The sequence below is a fragment of the Trichechus manatus genome, unplaced genomic scaffold (genome assembly GCF_000243295.1).
Source record: "Trichechus manatus latirostris isolate Lorelei unplaced genomic scaffold, TriManLat1.0 scaffold00110, whole genome shotgun sequence".
Lineage (NCBI taxonomy): Eukaryota > Metazoa > Chordata > Mammalia > Sirenia > Trichechidae > Trichechus > Trichechus manatus.
The window spans coordinates 7,045,945-7,068,056 of record NW_004444046.1 but is presented as its reverse complement, the minus strand read 5'-3'; the positions used below and the strand labels follow the sequence as shown (position 1 = coordinate 7,068,056).

The 22,112-nt window shown below is 39.7% G+C and overlaps 1 protein-coding gene across 11 annotated transcripts in view; it reads right to left on the bottom strand.

Moving 5' to 3' along the window:
- Window positions 1-22,112, bottom strand: part of FNDC3B (fibronectin type III domain containing 3B) — a 401,489-nt gene that overhangs the window by 284,251 nt on the left and 95,126 nt on the right. For 3 of the 11 annotated variants that reach the window (XM_023737934.1, XM_023737942.1, XM_023737932.1), the window contains exons 3-4: window positions 4,836-4,931; window positions 726-801 (exon numbers count right to left, since the gene is read on the bottom strand). In XM_023737934.1, coding sequence (XP_023593702.1) covers window positions 726-801; window positions 4,836-4,931 — 172 coding nt within the window. Of the gene's footprint in view, window positions 1-725; window positions 13,090-22,112 lie in introns of those variants that run through there. The other 8 variants (XM_004383475.2, XM_023737935.1, XM_023737936.1 and 5 more) reach the window with 6 other exon arrangements.

Below are 22,112 nucleotides of genomic sequence, written 5' to 3'. Positions count from 1 at the left end.
TCATATACATAGGCCATGAAAAACTAAATCCTGCCAACAACCACTTGAGTGAGCTTGGAAGCAGATCCACCCCCATTCAAGTTTTAAGATGACTGCAGGCCTAGCTCACACTTTGACTGTAACCTTCTGAGAGGCCCAGGGCCAGAGGAGCCAAAGAAATCGCACCCGAATTCCTGACACGCAGAAATGGTGAAACAATAAATGTTGTTGTGTTAAATCACTAAATTTTGCAGTAATATACTACTCAGCAATAACCAACCAATAAATACTAACACAGATTTTACAAGTGAAAGCATCATTTGGATATCATCACAATACACAGTTGAAAAATGTATCTAAAATATCACTCGTTCCCAACTGGAATTTTAGGGCGCTTTTAAAGCACGCTTTCAGATATTTTAGTATCTCTGCATTTTCCATGGTTATCAAATCCTATAATACATGAAGTTACCGCAAGCTTTTCCAAGTTAAACTAGCTGACTTAAAATTCCATCAAATATTAGAGGTATTTAACTTTGCCCCTTGGAGTAGAAGACCACAGGCCTACATCAGCATTAAGGAGTCCCAATTTGACAGAAAGAAAAAAAAAAAAAAAAAAACAAGAAAATCCAAGATATATTTTCGTTCTAGAAAATCATATGCAGACAGAGAAAAACCTCACTTTCTTAAAATAACAAACAAAGGGAAACTCCATTGGTTAGACGGTTTACAAAAAACTCCCTTACCTTGAATGCACTGAAGCGTTCCATCCTCCGCTCTTATTGTAAAAGTCTCACCTGGATTAACTTGAACGAGAATAACCTGCCAAAATAACATTAATTTCAATTTAATACCAGAACATCTGGGATTTTTCTTCATTTCAACAGTTTTATTACCCAAATTTATGTACTAGACAGGAAGTATGTGGCACCGAATCTTATATAAACACAAAACTTAGGGTGTAAGTCTTAGGCCTGGTTCAAATTTGAGGTGGGGGAAAAAGTACATTCATGAGTGAATTCTTCTGTGTTTCTTATGATGTTACAGAACTAAAAAAATTATGAAATCTTTTCTTTGGAAACTACATTTATTTTTCTCTTTCACTAATTTAGAAACAACAATTAAGATAAAAGACCAGAAACAATAAAGAAAAACTGCACTGAGAAGGTTTTGATCTAACATTCTTGCATACTTTTCCAAAGTATCTATTACTGACCTGAGTTACGTAAGTCTATTGTGTAACAATACAAAGCAATTTATAGGAAAACGTTTGGAAAAAGAAGTATCTGAGCAGAGGATCATAATAATGAACAATATTAAATAAATTAATAATATTACAAGTTGGTCCCACTAACACTCAAATTTTGAAATCTATCACCTAAATGTCAGTGTTTCAGTCTTATGAACCAGTCTAACAAATATTTAATATTAGAAGATAACTTCCAGACTGGACTATGAGCGGCAATGACAAAGTGTTTTCTTTCGACAGTCTCATAATTTTAGTTCTAATCATAGGATAACAAAAGGAAAAATCGCTAATTTATATCTAAATACATATTAAAGGACACAATCGAAGCTTAAAAACTGTAGTTAAAAGGATCACTAGGTTGACGCCATTAATTGGGGGATGTCAGTGTCACATTCACTCTAGAGCTCTTAGAGCAAGCCTTGCTCCTCTCTGCCTTGGAGCCATCAAGCAGACGGTTCCCTCTGTCTGTAATTCTTTTCCTGGACTACTGCGTATCTGCACACCATTCACCCTACTTTCCTGACCGGCTAAAGTCTCTTCATTGTTCTTAGCTTAAGAAGTAGCTTTGACCATCATGACAAGTCAGATTTCCCATTATATGTTCTCTAACAAAATAAAACAAATTACTTTCTAAAATTTGCAATTGCAGTTAACTAAGCAATTATTTTCTTGCATGTCTTTCCTTATAATATAGGCTGTAAATGGACAAGATCCCACTGCCTAGCACAATGCCTGAATCAAAGTTATTTCATCTTCAAGAACTAAACCTTTAATATCCATGTCTTTTGCTTCTTCTAATAACTTGCCACAGGAGACACTGCTGGGCTATTAAAAATTTTTTAAGTCAGGAAATACATTAATTGGAAAAAACAGGATCATTCAAGGAAAAGAAGTCCAAGCTTCATCCCTGGTGCTTCTCATTATTTTGAATTATAACAGTTATTTCTGAGCAATTTATTTGTCCTGTACAATAACTGCATCAATGATCTTTCAGTCTCCAAATTCTCACCAATGTACAGACACTGCACCATTTCAAGAACGCAAAAAGAAATCCCTTCAGATCGCCAGAGAGACTAAAACATTTAGATTGCTTTCTTCAAACTGAGCTTTCAAAGTCATTCCTTTAACATGAAAATCGTTAACTTTATTTTTATATAAATACAGAACACAACTCAATTACAATGGAAGCAACACTGCAATGAAAAAAATTTGTAAAAAGTCTTTAGACCAAGTCTAACATCACTATAATAAAGCAGAAACCATCTGCTTTTTGTTTAAACCCCTAGGGACAGGCCTGTAATACATGCCTGTGGAATTAATGGAGAGAGAGAAAAAAAAAAAAAAAAAACCAATGGACACCAAGACTCCATGCCTCAGATTTTCTTTGACAATCTCAAATTCATATACTCTCCCCTACCACACTCAGAAATGTCAATGTGCCCTGAATATGGGTTCTGAAAATACAATTCACCATTATTATGGAAAATTCCAGGCAAGGAAAGGGATGTCTGAATTGGTGTATGTTCCAGATTCTGTCATATTATCTGATCATCACATTGCAAGAAGTGTCTCTCACCGTTCCTTAGTGGTCACTGACACCAGACCACGTTTCAAAGAATGGCCTCCAGGCGTCCACTTTCCAGGCATCCACCCTCAAAAATCCACTTATGCCTTCCCCCTCCGCTTACTAAGGCCAATTCCTGACCCTCAACCCACTTCTTCAGGAAAAGAGATGATAGTGCTTTTCAGTATCCTACTAAAATAACCTCTCTTCAAATGTTTGCTTCCCATAATTTTCACTGCTGCTGGGTTGTCATGGCAACCAGATTATAATCTACAGAGTTACCTCAGAAACCAGGCAAATCTCCTGTGTCCCAGTATCAATTTTTCTGAGTAAGAGCAAAACTCGTTATTTGAACAAACCATATTCACCTTGGCACTGAGATGTTTTAAAATAAAGCTTTTATTATACTGAGGGAGACTGACCACCTTGCTGTTTTTACTGTCAATAAAGCAGAGATAGAAATAAAGCTTTGACACACAGCAAGCCAGTGATCTGTCCCTGACAACATACATGAATGAAACAGCAGCCACAGGCCTTGCATCAGTCAGCCTTGAGGAGCATGAGTCACACCCTGGCAGGATCCCTGGCACTTAACCTTTTGTATCATACAAATCAGTTAGTCTCTCTCTCTGGCCACAAAGCAGACACAACTGTTACAAGTTTTCTTAAACACAGAACGTAAAACATAATAACATCGCTGTCCAAATCTCCTCACTTTTTGTCCACTCACTAAGCATTTCCTGCTTTTCCAAAGTCAGCATTAAACTGATTTATGTTGCACTCTGTGTCTTGTCAGACACACGGCGGGGGGGACAAAGATTTTAACCACTGATAGATTTTTTTCCTTCAAGATGCTGAAACACAATTGTGTTAATCAAATCATAGGAGCATACTTCAGGCTACTACTGCTTTATCAGATCTGTTTCAAATCCGTTAGTGGTACATGAACCAAGAAGCCTAAAACATTTAGAGGTAGTTTATCAAGGCTTAATGAAAAATAAACAACCACTCTTTCAAAGTCTAAAGAAACAATAAAACAAGCATTAGAATTAACACAATTGAACAAAAGGGTAAACACAGCATCCTGAGAATGCTTTAGTTACAAAAAAACTGAAGCAAGGGTAACAGATCTTTTCCTTAAAGGTATAAATCTAAATCTAACTCAGTTTTTCATTCATTCCAAAACCAAACCCACTGTCGTCAAGTCAACTTCAACTCATAGTGACCCTATAGGACAGGGTAGAGCTGCCCCACAGGGTTTCCTAGGAGCAGCTGGTGGATTCGAACTGCAGACTTTTTGGTTAGTAGCTGTAGCTCTTAACCACTACACTACCAAGGCTCCAGTATTTTCACTATTAGAAGGGGAAAAGAAAGCTACTTTTGCAATTTAAATTCTGGGTGGCTGATTAATCAGAAGATATGTAGTATCTAAGACTACTCAGAGGGAAATTCCTAACTTATGCCTCAAATAAAAAATTACCAGCCACCTGGCTAAGAAATCACTGCAATGTTAATCAGTCCATCAAAGAAGCTTCTGTTGGGAGAACAGTACTGACTGATCAAAGATGAAATATTACACTGGCAGCATTTTAGAAAGTTAAATCCAGTACAGATAATCAAGATTTAAAATGTGGTGGGAGAAGAGATCTCGTTTCACTTCAGGAGCTCTGTCCACTTACACACTCTGTGAGGCTTGTCTCACTCATTCTTAGCTGTTACATGCGTAAATGAACATTTCTCACTTGGCCAGCATTCATGATCATCCAGCAGATACCTTTGAGGAAAAAATGATACAACCTCAAAACTGCAGAAGATTTCAGGGAAGGAAGGATTCTCTTCAGGAAAAACTAATAACTTCTAAAAAGGGAACTTTGGCTCCATGAGCAGAATAGTAGCTCCTCTTTACTGGTCTCTCTCTCTCACACACCCCAGATTCTCAAAGTCCAGACAAATCCTGGTGAGCTCCTTCCTCGTCCTAGATGTGGAAATAAAACAAGACCTTTATCCTATTAGCTGTGTTGATCAAGGAAGAGCTTCACCTACCATGTATGTCCTTGTGCCTTGACCCACTGTTTGTTTACGTCCTCTCGGAGACTTCACGGTCTTACGTGTTCTCCACCTGCCAGCTTTGGGTTCAGTCTTCAGGGAGACAGATGAGCAAACCGAGGCAATCAATAATACTTCCCATCATCTTCCAATACCCTTCTATTTTACCTGCTCACGTTTTTAATCCTGTGGCATTTTCTTTGTGTATGTTATTACCACAGAGAGAGCAATTAATGGTCATCCGCAGCCCATCACCTCCCATGTTCCTGATCTGGAGAAAAGGGAGAGGACTCAGACAATGCCTACAAGGTTAGGTTCCTGCGAGCCTCTGGTCACAATATTCTCATCATCTAATCAATATACAGACTTCTTTTATGTGTGTTTCAGTTTAAAGACACCTTATTTAATATCTATTACAGTACCAACAGCACTGTAATTCATGCCTGAAGGGAGCTTGTCTAACACATGTATTTTCTTCATAACGCACATGACGGACTTCGTGCACTAAGAACACAAGATAGCACTTCATCGCTATGCTTGGGGGCCATTTTCAACAGCAAAATCGCCCAGAAAAAGCATAACGATGGGAAAGATGCGGCACTAAACAGACTGTGAAAAGAGCATTTGTTCACAGTACAAGAACTGAAACAAGAAGGCAGAGAGTCATCTTGTTAAACTTCAGCTGGGAACATGCACATCGGGCACCTCAAATTTTTTGCCCTCTGTATATCTGCAAATGACCGTTAAAGCACCATGAACATTGATTTTGGAGTTACAGATAAATTTTAGCAAGTGGGCAAATCCACAAATATGGAATATGTAAATAGTGAGAATCTACTGTATTATTAACTGGACAGTACATATGGGAAAACTGAGGCTTAAAAAGAGTAAGTAACTTATCTGGAATTACAAAACTAAAAAGCAACTGAAATCCAGCACTGGAATCCAGCCCTGTCTGACCAAAATGCATGCCCTTCTATTATATCACACAACTTTCCCCACTCTGATATCCATGGGTTTGACAGAGTCAATTCTCTATGGGGACACTTCCAAGAATAACTACGGCAAGCAAATGCATTTAACTGGGTTAAAGGCATGTCCACAAACAGAGGGGACAAGTTCTCTTCTAGGAAATCTGTGCTCACTCCTTGAGGCAGACTCCCCTCAGTCCCCTTCCTAAACAGAGTATGGCAATTAGGTACTGAGGAATCTCTTAATTAACAACACATTAAAAAACAAAAAACAAAAAAAGACCTGTTGCTGTCGAGTCAATTCCAACTCACAGCAACCCTATAGGACAGAGGAGAACTGCCCCCATTGGGATTCCAAGCTGTGGTTGGTGGATTCAAATTGTCAACCTTTTGGTTAGCAGCCAAACTCTTAACTGTGCCACCAGAGCTCCTAGATGTTTTTTTATTGGGCTGGATTTAATTCTCATAAAGTCCTTGTCAAGATCTTGAATTCTCCTAGAATCCTGAGATGAACAAATGAGTTACCCACTCTATTATAACATCACAGCTACAAGACGTCAATTCTTATGACCCAAGAGAAAGCATAAGAAAAATAAAAATGACTCCTGAGAAAACTGCATTATAAGCTCCTATGCTTCCCAAAACTTTATCTGTCATTGACAAAAGATTGAAACAGATAATGGGTTAACTGAGGAAACCGAAGTCAGATCAACCAAGGATGATGCTTTTATGCACTAAAATCATACATGCAGAAAACACACAGATATAGAAGAGTTAAATAACCGCATTTTATGACACAAATGCCCTCAGAGGAATTATGACTATCTTAGTGTTAATTCAGCAAAAATTTATTGAGAGCCCACAATTGACCAGGTATTTCTCTAGGCATTGAGGACAAAGACTTAGACCATGCAAAATTCTGCCCACCTGGGCCTTACAAATACGAGTCGGAATCGACTCTATGGCATCGGGTCTGGGTTTTTTTGGTTTGGGGGCTTACAAACAGAACTTGCATGGTATTCAAATGAACTAACAAATAATTACAGATAGTGGCAAGAACTATGGCTATAAAGAAAATACAACAGCAGCTTGTAAGAAGTTGTATACTTCTACCCCACCTAATTGTATACTGCCTTGAATAAAGAGATTCTGTTACAAAAAGGGCTGCTATTTGCTAAGAATAAAAATATAGCATTAACTCAAACAGAAAAAAATGCAAAATGCAGTATCAATGGCCCAAACTAGGTTAAGAGACTCTTTTAAAAGAACCACAAACATCCAAATCTGAAGTTTCAATTACAGGACTTTCAAGATAAAAACCAAGAAAATAAAAGACCAAAATGTATAGTTGGGAGTGACACATATAGGGGAAACAGGAGAGTGCAGGTAGGTAAGCAAAAAAACAATTACACAAGCAAATACGTTGCAACCTAAACAGTATAATGTGTTTAAGCAGCAGCCAGAATTCCAACGTGGCTGTAACAATGTATGCATGTGACAAAGGGGTAAAGGTGAGGCTGCATAGACAGGCCAGGGCCACCTGAGAAAGGCTATGTTCGCCCCCACTTAAAGGGCTGGACTTCATCTTAAGAGCACTGGATTTTCCAGCAGGAAAGCAGTATTACTAGCGATGAAAACTCAAAACTACGAGGGGAAGACACTGCACACAGAGACCAGTAAAGAAGTTACGGCAACATCCATCTATGACATAATTCAAAGATTAAGTTGTTCCAATAACTGTTGGTTTAACCTTTAAATATCGCTATCCAGATGTTGGGGTTTGCTGCTGTACAGGTCTGCCTTACCTTTCTACCAACACTGGGGTTTCTAAGATTATGGAGGTGTGTAGGGCAGTTCTATTCTGTCCTATAGAGGCGCAATGAGTCGGAATTGACTCGATGGCAATGGGTTTGGGTTTTTTGTTTTTGTTTTTTCTGGAGTAATGCATATGGCTCTCAAAGCCATAATTCATGTTTTCCTACTTCTGGTCACACTCTCTAATTCTGCTATCTAACAATGCTATCACCGACATGTGTCTAAAAGCAGTCACTATGCCATCTCCTAGGCTTTTCCTCTCCCTTATTTCTTCTCTCAGGTTTATTGGCCTTTGCTCTAAAAAGCTAACCCAAAAAGCATGCAACAGACAATCTACCACTTCTTCATTTCTAGTCTACTCACCAAGCAGGCACAATGGACTACTGTGCCCATCTCCTACATTGTGGGTTGGTTTGCTGACCAACAGGAAAGGTATACCAGTGGACTACCAGGAAACAAGTATGAATTTCAGGAGAATTGTTGCACTACTTATTTACAAGAGTTCAAAGTTTATAGTATCCCCAAAACATCTAATTTTTGATCCTAAATAATTTCATTTCAAACTAGTTAATTCAATTTTTTCTATCTTGAAGTTATAGTTTGCCTTTTATTATTATACATACACAAAAAAGGTCTAAAAACTATGCTAAGGACTCACAATTACTGATAAGAAAAAAACAGTATCACCTACAACTCAATAGTCTTTAAATTAAAAATGAATCTTAAAGTACTCTGAAGATTTCAATAAATAAGAAGTACAGTACACATGAAGCCCTGGTGGCACAGTGGTTAAAAGCTCAGCTGCTAACCAAAAGGTTAGCAGTTCAAATCTACCAGCTGCTCCTTGGAAACCCTATGAGGCAGTTCTACTCTGTCCTATATAGGGTTGCTACAAGTCGGAATCGCCTCAATGGCAACAGGTTGGGTGGTTATGGTACACATATTTCTTGTACATTTTTAGTTTCTTTTTCCTGCCAATCTATAAAATTAGTAGATAGCGTTTAGTGTTTGGGACTGAGCTGCCTTCCGGGTAGCATTATAAGTATGTAAATACTGAGTAGTTAAATCACTCTCTGCTAACCTCACGGTATTTTCAATTCATCTTTAAGCTAATAGTTTAAATATCAACTAGAAAACCCAAGATACACACACTGTGAGAAGAGCAAATAAGACACCAAGGTTAGCTCCGAGCTCTGGGGACAAGTCACTTAACCTTTCTAACCCCAGATTTCCTCATCTGAAAAAGAAATAATACTGACATTATGTGTTTGCTCTAAGGAATAGAGACAAGCAGGTGTGGCCCTGATACCGGGCCAAACACATAATATGTGCTTAATAAATGATAACTGGTATTAATACTTCTTTTCCTTCAAATTGCTACTGATGACAAATCTCTCATTTAAGTAAAAATGTGAGCTCTAATGAGAGTCTCAAGAAAAAAAAGTACCAAGTCTGACGCGTTTCATGTTCTCAATAAAATCTAAACCCAGCCAATCTCACCTCTGACCACATTTTTTGTTTGGGAAACATTCTGGCTTTCCTTCAAAGCTCACCTCCCAACTCATTCCCATTCCGGTGCCTATCCAGCTTCCATGGATCCCAGCAACAACAGTGACTATGGAATCCATTCACAGAAGTTCTGAAATCTAAGCTCTTTACATCTACATTTGGAAATGCTTCTAATTAAGATCATAACAGAAGTCAGCAATAAAAAGTAATAAAGTAACATCACAGTATGTGGAAATTTCCTATTAAACACTCGGCACTCCAGGAGAGAACCCCCTCTGGCTCCGTTTTCTGACCCACAAGCTGCCCTCTCAAGGCACACAGGAAGAAACAGCCCCGGCCAGATCCTCTAAGGAGCACTTTTATACACTTAAGCAACTAGTTTAAGGGGTTATCCATCATGCAATCCAGGAAAATGGAATTATACAGCTGGATACTTAAGACCATTAAAAAGTTTAAAGAAACTGTCCAGATTTAAGATTTCAAGACAAACATACAGAAAATGCTCTTTAAAAATGTCATGCTTTAATATTTTCTGTTCTAAATTTTAGTAGTAAAGCTTTGTAAGCAACTCTTGGAAAGTCGGGTGCACTGTACTCTGTCCTGGAAGAACTACGTCGCTGAGTACATACACATACCGACTTGTACAAATGAACAGATTATTCCAATTCTTCCCTCATTCTGCAACAAGTCCAAATTCAGAACTGACACTAGTCTCTGCAGACAGCAAAGGAAAAATGTGACAAAGATTTTCCAGCCAGCCCCTCCCCTCCTCCTCACACGTCCTCATCACATACAAGCACACAGCAGATTCTGTGCACGTCTTTAATTCAGGGCCAGTTTATGCACCATGACATCAGTGCGGCATAATGAGCCAAGTTTAAACTCCATCTGGGACAAATAATGTCCAGGCACACTGTGACTTCTTTTGTTTATATGCACTGACTAAATATGTCTTGGTGGTAAATGAACTAACTCCTAAGATTTATTTCCCAAGGCCTCCAAAACAATATTCTGCACCCTGAAGCAACTCCATGCCTCCAGTTCTCTTTCCAAGGCTATGCGTAAGTGATTTTTAACAGAACACATGATTTTGAAACATATAATTAACATCTTGAGGAGAGTCAAAGTCCAAGCAGCCCTTCATCAATCTAAAACAAAAAAAATTAGGAACTCACTAGTAAATGGGTGTGGTATTGTGGCTCGTGGTACAAATACTGCTGTGACACTTAATTCTGTATCCCCCCTGGAGAACTGGGAAAAAGCAGAGACGAAAGACTTTAGAAATGTTAATGTAGCAAAGTGGCCATTTTCTTTCTTTTTGAAGGAAAAAAACTTAGATTTTTTTTATTCTGGTACTACTTAAAAGAAATAATTATTAATTCACACTGAAAAATAAACAACCTAATAGGTTCAAGTCTTACACAAGTTTTGAGATTTCTTAAGTCTCAAAAACTGTGCCTCTGGGATGATGTAAATTTTTTAATGGAAATGAAGGGCAGGGTTTAGAAGGAAAAAGACAGTGGACCAAAGGGCCGTCTCCTCAATACGAGTGAGAATTCCACGGTCAAGGAGCCCCTACTCTCCTTCTCTGGTCACCACTACTCCCCAGCTGCTGACAGCAGAGGAAACTGCTAACCAGAGTGAGAACCAGTCCTTGAGGAAAGAAAAGGAGATGCTACAGTGATCACATGCTGCAGTTAATGTGAAGATCACGTAAGATAATTGACAGAAATTCTCTTCTTTGTAAACTTTACAAATTATCACCTTATAAATCCAAGTCCCATGTCTCCTTCCAACAGTTTACCTGAACAAGCCTAGGGGAGACAGGCCTTACCAGGCAATTCCACTCTTCCTGAAAACAGGAATTTTGGAATAGGACATAAAAACCAAAAAATACCAAACCCATTGCCATGGAGTTGATTCCGACTCATAGTGACCCTGTAGGACAGAGCAGAACTGCCCCATAGGGTTTTCCAAGGCTGTAATCTTTACGGAAAGTAAAGTGCTACATCTTTCTCCCACAGAACAGCTGGTGAGTTCGAACCACAGACCTTTCGATTAGCAGCTGAGTGCTTAGCCACTGGCCATCAGGGCTCCTCTACACACACCAGTTACTCACAAAACACATTGCCCCTCTGCCGATGACCTGATGTGATGGTCACCTGTTAAGGAAAAAGGCCTGGGGCTGAGAAGCAATACCAGTGTAGGAAAGAACACTAACACAGCACATGAATTTCATTTCTTTTGGGGGCCCACCAGTCTAGCTTCAAGTTACTGCAACATTAGAGTTAACGAGAAAATGACTAAGAGGCAGGCACCTGACCAAAAAAACAAACTTGTTGCTGTCAAGTCAATTCCGACTTAGAGCGACCCTATAGGACAGAGGAGAACTGCCCTGTAAGGTTTCCAAGGAGTGGGTGGTGGGTTTGAACTGCTGACCTTTTGATCAGCAGCCATAGCTCTTAACCACTGCACCACTAGCTCTGGCCAATGCCACTTTAAATGAGGAAACTCGATATAATCTGAAGGTAGATAAACCCAAAACTACCTAGATACAATACTGTGGCACTTTATCAACTGGCTCCTTGACAAGCTGTTTATTTTTGCATTGAGAAATGTAACTGTAAGAGAGAGAGAAAATGTCTGCATTTGGGACTTGAAGATTAATGTTACTAACTTCATGCAGTTTGCTGACTACTGTCATGTTTGGAGTACAGTGTATATATTTTATATACAGTCACATTTTTAAATCACTCATTTGGACAAGAAAGAAAAAAGAAGAGTCTGCCTACAGGAAAACAATTATATACAAACATATGTCTTCACACATTCTGGATGCAGAAGTATCCCATCTTTCCTACACATATATATATTCATATTTATATATGATTTTTACTGGCAGCTCAAACCCACCCAGTGGCTCCATGGGAAAAAGACTGGGCAATCTGCCCCTGTAAAGATCACAGCCTAGAAAACCCTATGGGGAAATTCTACTCTGTCACATGAGGTCACCATGAGTCAAAACTGACTCGATAACACCTAACAACAACAATTTTTCCTGTGCTATGAGGTATACGACATCCCTGGGTGGTGTAAAGTTTGCGCTCGACTCCTTACCTAAAAGTTGAGGGTTCAAACACACACTGTGGTGCCCTGGAGGAAAGGCCTGGAGATGTGCTTGCATAAAGATTACAGCCAAGAAAACCCTATGGAGCAGTTCTACTCTGTAACACATGGGGTCGCCATGAGTCAGAATCAATTCAATGGCAACAGGTTTGGTTTGGTTTTGGATGCAGTATACATCAACGGCTATCATACTGCATTCAATATGACAGATATTTTAAAAAGAAAAACCTAAAAATCAGAATGGAAAACTGCTATCAAATTTACTCTTATTCGAAAAACAAGCTAATCTAGAAATGTTTTAAATGAAAAAGTCTCACCTAGGTAATACCAGCAAGTTTACTTTCAGAAAATTATATTTCAGTAAATGCTTAAGGAAGACACAATTCTTGGAGACTATAAAAAATATTATAAACACAGTAAGTGCATCTCTGCACCTGGAATGCTGGTATCTTGCATCTGGGTTTAACATTTCCTATCTAGACCATAAACAGTAAAACCAAGGCACCTGGCTTGTTTCTTTTGCCCTTCGAGTCCCTGGGTGGTGCAAAGGGTTAAGCGCTCCCAAACAATTACTCACTGGACTACCAGTTGAACCCACCCAGAGGCGGCTTGGAAAACAGCCCTGGCCATCTGCTTCCTAAAGGTCACAACCTTGAAAACCCTATGGAACAGTTCCACTCTGCACACATGGGTCGCCATGACTTGATGGCAATTAACAACATCAGATGCTTTGATGAGGGCTCTATGTGGCATACATCAGAGGACTAAATACTATTCACTGAAAAATGCTTATTTTTCAAGCCAAACATATATATATATATATATATATATATATATATATATATATATATATATATAAAAAACACACATACACACACAGGTCCTAACTTTTAAGACGTATAAATGAAACTCTCTACAAAGCTGTATTAACTAAAAACTCATTGCCATGGAGTTGATTCCAACTCCTAATGACCTTATAAGACAGGGTAAAACAGCCCCATAGGGTTTCCAAGGCTGTAATCTTTATAGAAGCAAACTGCCCCATCTGTCTCCCATGGAGTGGCTGGTGGGTTCGAACTGGCAACCCTTTGGTTAGCAGTCGAGCCCTTAACCACTGCACCACCAGGGCTCCTAGAGCCTACACTAACTCATTTTACAAATCACAGGCAAGTAGAAAACTAAGAGGCTTAAAAACACTTCATCAGGATGATGCATAATGTATGTGCCCTAAAATTCTTAAACTTTTTTGCTATATTTAAGGCAAAATACATACAAGCATGAGATCTAATTTTAAAGGTAAAAAAGGTTCCAGACTCAGGCTCCAAACTCAGATGGCCACGGAGCCCAGGTAGGTTTTGCAACTGAGTGAAGCGGAGGAGAGTAGGGGCTGAAGGCCACATTCCTGTCTAAGGCAGGCAGCTGCTACTTTTTGCCAGTCAACTGCTGCCAAGTAGGAAGACGAGCCCGGTGCTCACCATCAGATCTCCTGTTTTTTCCAGATACACTGGAAAGTCCAGATATTTTTAAATGTAAATCTTCTAACTTTTAAATATTGGCACCGAATTCTTCTTTTTTTCTTTTTTAAATTACAGAAGTTCAAAGAAAACATGCCAGTGTGACAAATACAAGAAGAAGCAAGTTTTCAAGCCCTGGTTTAGATGAACTAAATTTGTTCCCTTCTTTCGTCTTTCATCCATTCAGGAAGATATTCTGAGTGTCATCTCACATGTCAGCACAGTACGAACAAAGACACAGGCCCTCTCTCCCTGAGCTTACAATGGAATCAGAGACAGTCAAACACTGCAGTAAGCAGAAAACAATCATAATTTTAAAACCACTGTAAAGTTTAAAACTCCCACTATTCTACACTGCAACCTTGCCACACCAGTATTTTTCCTTAATCCACTCTGTTTTTGAAGGTAGCTCAATTCTACCATTTGAAGGATACTGACTACATCTTGTATCTTATTATTACTGCCTTTGGCTAATTAGATTCTGAAGTGTCTCTCAACCCAGACAGCTCAGAGCTGTCATAATTATATGTCATATGTCATAATTACTGTGGGTGCCACACATAACAACATCCTCTGATAATATACCATCAACATTTTCCTTTATGAGACAGAGATTCTGCATAGGCTATGCCTTTTCAGAAGCCTTTGTAGTGAGCCGAATTGGCAACCCTAAGGCAGAGAGGACTGAAAATTCAGACCACAGACCTAGATAAACTTACACTTTTTTACAGTTAAAAGAAGGCCCTCAGAAGCTGGGGTGGCTGCCTCTGCTGCTGCTGGAAAGTAGCTCTGGCTGAGGGGTGCCCTCGATCTGCACCTCAGCGGGTTAGTAATCCTGAGGAACAGGCATCAAGGGGACAAGAGGTGAGCCTCCAGACTCAGTGCAGAAGAGGAGAAACAGATCTACTGACAACAGTACTGAATAAGACAGGCTCAAGAGAAGAAATCACAGAATGTGCAAATAAGGCTTGTATGGGGTGCCCCCAACATTAGCTCTCCACTGTACTATCCCTACCGACTTCTTCCTTTTAATAAAATAGAAACAGAGTACACGGTCTGCAAATTCTAAATAATAGCCCTAGACTCCACTTCAGGTTAGATCCCTACTCTAGGCTCAGCCTCCTGGCACACATTCTTCCTGGCCTGGTCTATTATCCTGCCACCTATCCTGCTCCTGGCTCACTGTCCCCCGACCCCACCCCCACCCCTTTGCTTCCACAGCACTGCGCGGTTCTACAATTCCAGCACTTCTTCTGCGGCTCTATGTGTAAATACAGTGTTTCTTTTCTTTTGTAAACCACACTGCTCTCCCCAACTAGACTGTTCATTCCTTTAGGACAAGAACAGTGTCTTATTCATCTTTGTGTCACCAGCACCTAATACAGTGCTGGCATACCAAACATTTGATAAATGCTTATTAAAATGAATGAATCTATTATTCAATCACTCCTTAATGCAGTCATAAATCCTACCCTCCCACTCCTTTCTAAATTGCAAAGGAGAGAAGCTGATAATATTTTGACACTAGAGGCCTTTATAAGTATTAGAGGGAAGGTGGATGGCAGTTTGCAATAATAACTTTATTGAAGTACTTGCACAAGTTGTGCATTTCTTGCACACCTTGATGCCGAAGAATCTGAGTCAAAACTGAGCTTCCTCATACTTGGGCTCCCAAACCCAACATGTGACAAGACTCTATCTAAATAGCACTGTATCATAAAAGAAGCTGTTATATAATGTTATTCAGCAATAATAGCTATACCCTCTATTTTAACTACTAGTCCTCATTCTCACTTGAATATCCTTCCTTTCCCAAGAACTGTTTAATCATCTTTCTACACTATACTAATGGTAAAACTTCCTTTCTGCTGGAATTTTTTTGAGGAATTGACAAGATCTGTTATATACGCAAAACTCTGCGTGAGTCTCCCTGACACGACGGTAGCTTATAAGATATTTAAAGAGCAAACCTGCGCGGTGACAGGATTTGAACTACTGAATACAAGAAGCAGCCATCGGGGGAAAAAAAAGAAGATATCAACCACAGCAGAAAAGCTCACTGGAACAGGAAGAGAGGCACATGTGATGTAAAAGACACGCCGATGATGAGCAACACCGAACGGGGAAAGCTGTAATATGTTTAATGCACCGCCTGAAAATGTGTACTCAAAGAACACTCCTGGAAAACTCTGGCTATGTATTCTGTCTGGGGAGACAAAGGCTTTCAAAAAGAAGGACAAAAAGAGAAAAGAAATCTCACACTCTGAGAAATGACATGCTAAATGCTGATCAACAGGAACAAAGTCAGGAGACTGGATGTGGTTGCAGCTACTTTAATTTCACATCTTCCAGGGTAAGCTTGTTAACATGCTATGCTGAGCTAGCAGGAGACATTTTCTGCTTACATTTAAGGAGACTTACTTCCTAAAGAACAGGCATTAAGAATACCCATAAGTAATTAATATTTAGAAAGCTTAACGAAAAAAAAAAAGAGTCAAGAGGTAAGAAATATAGTATGACAAACAGAAAACATTAACTAGGTGCCCTCTCTGTGCTAAATGCTAGTCCGGATGATGAGGCATCTAGCCCCATCCCCACCTCGCTAGGAGATGACCCCCTAGTAAATACTATATGAGAAGAGTCAATAAGAAAACAAAGTGGCATACTCTCCTCGTGTAGATTGTGTCACAGGTTGAATTAGCTAATCAGTAGACTCTGCCATCCTATGTTAACACTTCTGTCTTTAACCTAGTGGTTTCCTGATTAAAATACTAAGTCAACAGGAAAAGGAATACACAGAATCACTGTACAAAAAGAAGTGGTCAACGTTCAACCATTTCAGGAGGTAGCATATGATCAAGAACTGATGGTACTGAAGGAAGAAGTCCAAGCTGCATTGAAGGCATCGGTGAAAAACAAGGCTCCAGGAATTGACCGAATACCAACTGAGATGTTTCAACAAGCGGATGCAGCACTGGAGGCTCACTCGTCTATGCCAAGAAATTTGGAAGACAGCAACCTGGCCAACTGACTGGAAGAGATCCATATCAGTGCTCATTCCAACGAAAGATGATGCAACAGAATGTAGAGATTATTGAACAATATCATTAATATTACATGCAAGTAAAATTTTATTCAAGATTATTCAAAAATGGTTGCAGCAGTACATCAACAGGAACTGCCAGAAATTCAAGCCAGATTCAGAAGAAGACATGGAATGAGGGATATCACTGCTGATGTCAGATGGATCTTGGCTGAAAGCAGAGAATACTAGAAAGATGTTTACCTGTGTTTTATTTACTATGCAAAGGTATTCTACTGTGGGGATCATATCAAATTATGGATAACTTTGCGAAGAATGGGAATACCAAAGCACTTAATTGTGCTCATGCAGAACCTGCACACAGACCAAGAGGCAGTCGTTCAAATAGAACAAGGGGATACTGCATGGTTCAAAATCAGGAAAGGTGTGCATCAGGGTTGTATCCTTTCACCATACTTATTCTATCTGTATGCTGAGCAAATAATCCGAGAAGCTGAACTACATGAAGAAGAACGCGGCATCAGGATTGGAGGAAGACTGATTAACAAGCTGTGATATGCAGATGACATAACCTTGCTTGCTGAAAGTGAAGAGGACTGGAAGCACATACTGATAAAGATAAAAGACTACAGCCTTCAATATGGATTACACCTCAACATAAAGAAACAAAAAATCCTCACAACTAGACCAATAAGCAACATCATGATAAACAGCGAAAAGAATGAAGTTGTCAAAGATTTCATTTTACTTGGATCCACAATCAACAGCCATGGAAGCAGCAGTCAAGAAATCAAATCTGCTCCAAAAGACCTCTTTAAAAGTGTTAAAGGGCAAAGATGTCACTTTGATGACTAAGGTGTACATGACCCAAGTCATGATATTTTCAATCACCTTATATGCATGCAAAAGCTGGACAATGAATAAGGAAGACCAGAGCAGAACCAATGCCTTTGAATTATGGTGTTAGCAAAGAATATTGAATATACTGTGTACTACCAAAAGAACGAACAAATCTGTCTTGAAACAAGTACAGCCAGAACGCTCCTTAGAGGCAAGGATGGTGAGACTTCGTCTCACATACTTCAGACATATTATCAGGAGGGGCCAGTCCCTGGAGAAGGACATCATGCTTGATAAAGCAGAGGGTCAGCAAAAAAGAGGAAGACCCTCAGTGAGATGGATTGACACAGTGGCTGCAACAATGGGCTCAAACATAGCAACAACTGAGAGGATGGCACAGGACCGGGCAGTGTTTTGTTACAAGTCGGAACTGCCTTGATGGCACCTAACAACAACAAGCCAATAGGAAAAGTCCAAAATTGGGCTGGCGTTTACTCTTTTTGTGTTCAAAACTAACTGCTACATTTTTAAATCTCTGAGATATGCTAGAAGTCCATAATAAAGACAGTTACTATACCACTGGGTTAGAAAAATGTCAACATAGGCATCAATTTTCAAACTACTGAAGGGCATTCACTGTCATTTATACAGCCACACATAAAAACTCAGGTCAAATCTGACTTTTTCACTCAAGAATAGCATGGCATATTAAGGGAAGCACACTTTTAGTTCTGCTGGGCTTTAACTTTATTAACATTAAATGAGTTATACCTCAATAAAGCTGTTAAAAAAGATAGGTAAGCTGTTGAATAAAGTTAAGTTGCTTCTGCCTAAACTGTGCATTTTTGTTGTTCATTTCTTGGTTGATAATACCAAAAAAAAAAAAAAAAAAAAACAACTCTTCACTCATAATGAGGACAGTCATTTTTTTTTTTTAAAGAATCATCATTTTCACTCTTCTCTTTTTCCTGCTACCTACACAGAATGACAAACCCATGGTTTCAAAGTTAATGTGACTTCAGATGATGAAAATTAACAGTGTCTCTTATTTAAAGAGCCAGAACACAGCAGAGAATCCAGCCAAGAAGGATTTCTAATTAAATCCAGATACTATCAGGGCAGAAATCAGGAGGAGGCCTGTGGGAACTGAAGAGCTTTCTCATAACATTGGTTCTTTTGCATTGAAATGTTTAGAATGTCCCTTGCACAGCTGCGAAGTATTAAGAACGCTGTAAACACATACAAGGTAAGCTTCATCATACATACTCTTAACAGACATTTAGAGGCAGAGCCCTGTGGTCAGTGGGCAGGTCCTTACGATGGTATAATTTGAGAGGTGGCTAAAGTGCCACCTACCTTAACATAACTCCCCCAAATGCCTGCAATGGTCATCACTTCAGTCAATCCAGTACCTCCAAAAGGTGACTGTTAAGATGAAAACGTGTTGTCTCCAAGCGAGAGCACGGTAAAAGCCTCAGAAAACATTGCTGTTGTTGTTGTTGTTAGCTGAGCTGCCACTGATTTGGATCCCGTTTCGTGGCGATCCCACGCATAACGGAACAAAATGCTACCTGGTCCTGTATCGTCCCCATGATTAGTTGCAGATGCTACCACTGTGATCCATAGGGTTTCCATTGATTGATTTTTCGAAGTAGATTGCCAGACCTTTCCTCCCAGTCAATCTTAGTCTGGAAGCTTTGCTGAAAACTGTTCAGCATCACAACAACAAATAAGCCTCCAATGACAGATGGGTAGTGGTTTCACATGAGGTGCACTGGCCGGGAATGAAACCCAGTCTCCCACACAGAAGGTAACATTCTACCACTGAACCACTACTGCCCTCCACTAAGCCTTAGCATAGATAATTTTCTCCGACATGTCCCTGTTCTTCTGATTCTGTTAACACAGATGCACCTGAGCACCACACAACTGCAGGCTCTAAACAGTAAGCTGCGAACACCAACAGGTGCCCTGGGCAAGCATTCAAAATCCGTGCAGACCCAGACTCCTGAATCCTGTCTTGGATACTCACCTTTGGTCCTTGTCCATTTTGGTTGGTCCACTATCTCTCCCCTTCCTCTCCTCCTCCCCAGTATTTCTCCACCATTTTTGGTTTTGCTTACTCCATCTGTCTGTCCTCCCCTTTTGCCGTAGCCCAGGTTCCACCCACAGGCCTTGAGGACTCTGCTACACTGAATTAGGCCAAGGCTAAATGTTAGGACCAAAAAAAAAGAGTGGAGACTTGGAAGAATGAGGGAGATTCAAGACGGGGACCCTCAGGGCAGAAGAAGGAAGAAACTGTCAGGCACACAGGCCATTGCCTAGGCTGAACCACTGGGACGTAGAGGCACCATCAGGCCATGATAAATCTTGGGGTTGGATCCTGACGAGAGAGATTTCAAACGCACTTTGTCCACTGACCAACTGTGCCTAATTAAGGGAAATCTGGGGTTAATGTCACATAACCTATAAATGTCAATGCTTCTAGTACAATCAAAACATATTTACTACTACTACTGAGAAAGATGGAAATATTTCCTTTCCATGAAATTTTTTTATGTGCATTAAACTACTCATGATATTCAACTATTTATAAAACAGATAATCAGATGTTTTTGTTTTTTAAGCTTTATAGAAAGCTTCCCAGATGAAATAAAAATGTTATTAAGCAGTGTCAGCACTGACTAGGTGCAGCTATACAGAGAAGGGAAACGGCCACATGGCCTTTGGAGAAAGTTCTCAGTCTTTGCAGTTTCTGTTCATTCTGTGTGCAAAGGAAATTTACTTCTGAAGAGAAAACTGGAAAATTCTGTAACCGAGGGCTCTGTATATTGGCTCATAAACTACAGAAGTCCATTCCGGGCAAATCGAATTATAGAAATGAGAGGGAAAACCACTACAGCACAAAAATGGTGCACAACAAAATGAAGCTGTGGCCTCAGGTGTCCTGGCTACATGGACAAATGGGAATAAGTTGCTTTGTGAATACAGTCTTAGTTATCTAACGCTGCAATAACAGAAATACCACAAGTGGATGGCTTTAACAAACAGAAATTTATTTTCTCATAGTTTAGGAGGCTAGAAGACCTAATTCAGAGCGTCGGCTCTAGGGGAAGGCTTTCTCTCTGTGTCAGCTCTGGAGGAACGTCCTTGTCTCTTCAGCTTCTGCTTCCTTGGAGATCTCCATGTGGCTTGGCATCTATCTTACCCCATCTCTCCTTTACTGTCTTATTTAATATCTTTTATATCTCAAAAGAGATTGACTCAAGATACACCCTACACTAACATGACAAAGACAACCCAATCTCAAATGGATTATAACCACAAGCACAGAGGTCAGGATTTACAACGCTTATTTTGGGGGGACATAATTCAATCCATAACAAATATCTTGCCTTTTCTATTCTTTTAATGAGTAAAAAGAAGGAAAAGCAAAAACTGCATTTTGAAATCATTCACAGCGCTTTGAGGCCTTCCCATGAACAGCAACAGCACAGTGGGCAGGAGAAGGGCATCAAAGACTGATGAAGAGAGAGGCAAGGACACACCACGTAAGGCTGACGGATCATGGCACTGCACTCGCACCTTATTTCAGGTATTACAGGAAAGTTGTAAGCAGTGAAGTGACACGAACAGTTTATGTTTTTAAAATATCACTGAGCCTGCTGTGTGGGGCAGGAGTAAACGCAGAGTCCGGTGAGAAAGACTATCCCACCCTGGTGAGAAATGATGGCAGGAGTCCAGCAGTGGCAGTAAAAATAGAGTGGCTATGGCAATGTAGGGATTCACTGAACATTCCTGAGAGAAAGCAAACAGGACTTGGTGACAGACTGGAAGAGGATACAGGAAGACGTAAGTCAAGACTCTGGTTGAAGAGGAATGGGAGGTAAGCAGCGATGGCAATGAGCTATAGATATGCTCTACTTAGAGAAGCAGTGCCATAAAGGGGAGTAGAGATATGCAGTGATAACTGGAGGGGCTGTGGAGTCAAGTGAGGGGGTTTTGTTCTGTTGCAAAGAGGAGGGTGTAGTTGTTTGTGTTTTAAGATGGAAGATATTACAGTGTATTAAATAATCCAGCAGAGAGAGAGAGATTGAGGAATCAGGAAACAGCTTCATCAGTGGGGAGAAGTGATGAAATTCATTCAACTGACAAACATTATTGAGCATCTATTAGATGTGTTTTGTTCTTAAAGAGTTTCATAGTCCAGTGCAGGAGAAAATCATGAGTAAATCATTAGACAGTGAGGTAAGATCAAACAATGTTATAGATGAAGTCTTAATGCACTATGACAAAGGGAAAGTGTTATCATGCTATGATAGATAGGGGAGGGGCAGGTACTGGTATCAAATAAATGATGGATTAACTTATTTGAATTATTAACATATTTTGGGTAAATATTTTTCAAGGAATTGGTACCAATTCTACCTTCCAGAAAATTATTTTTATTTTTATG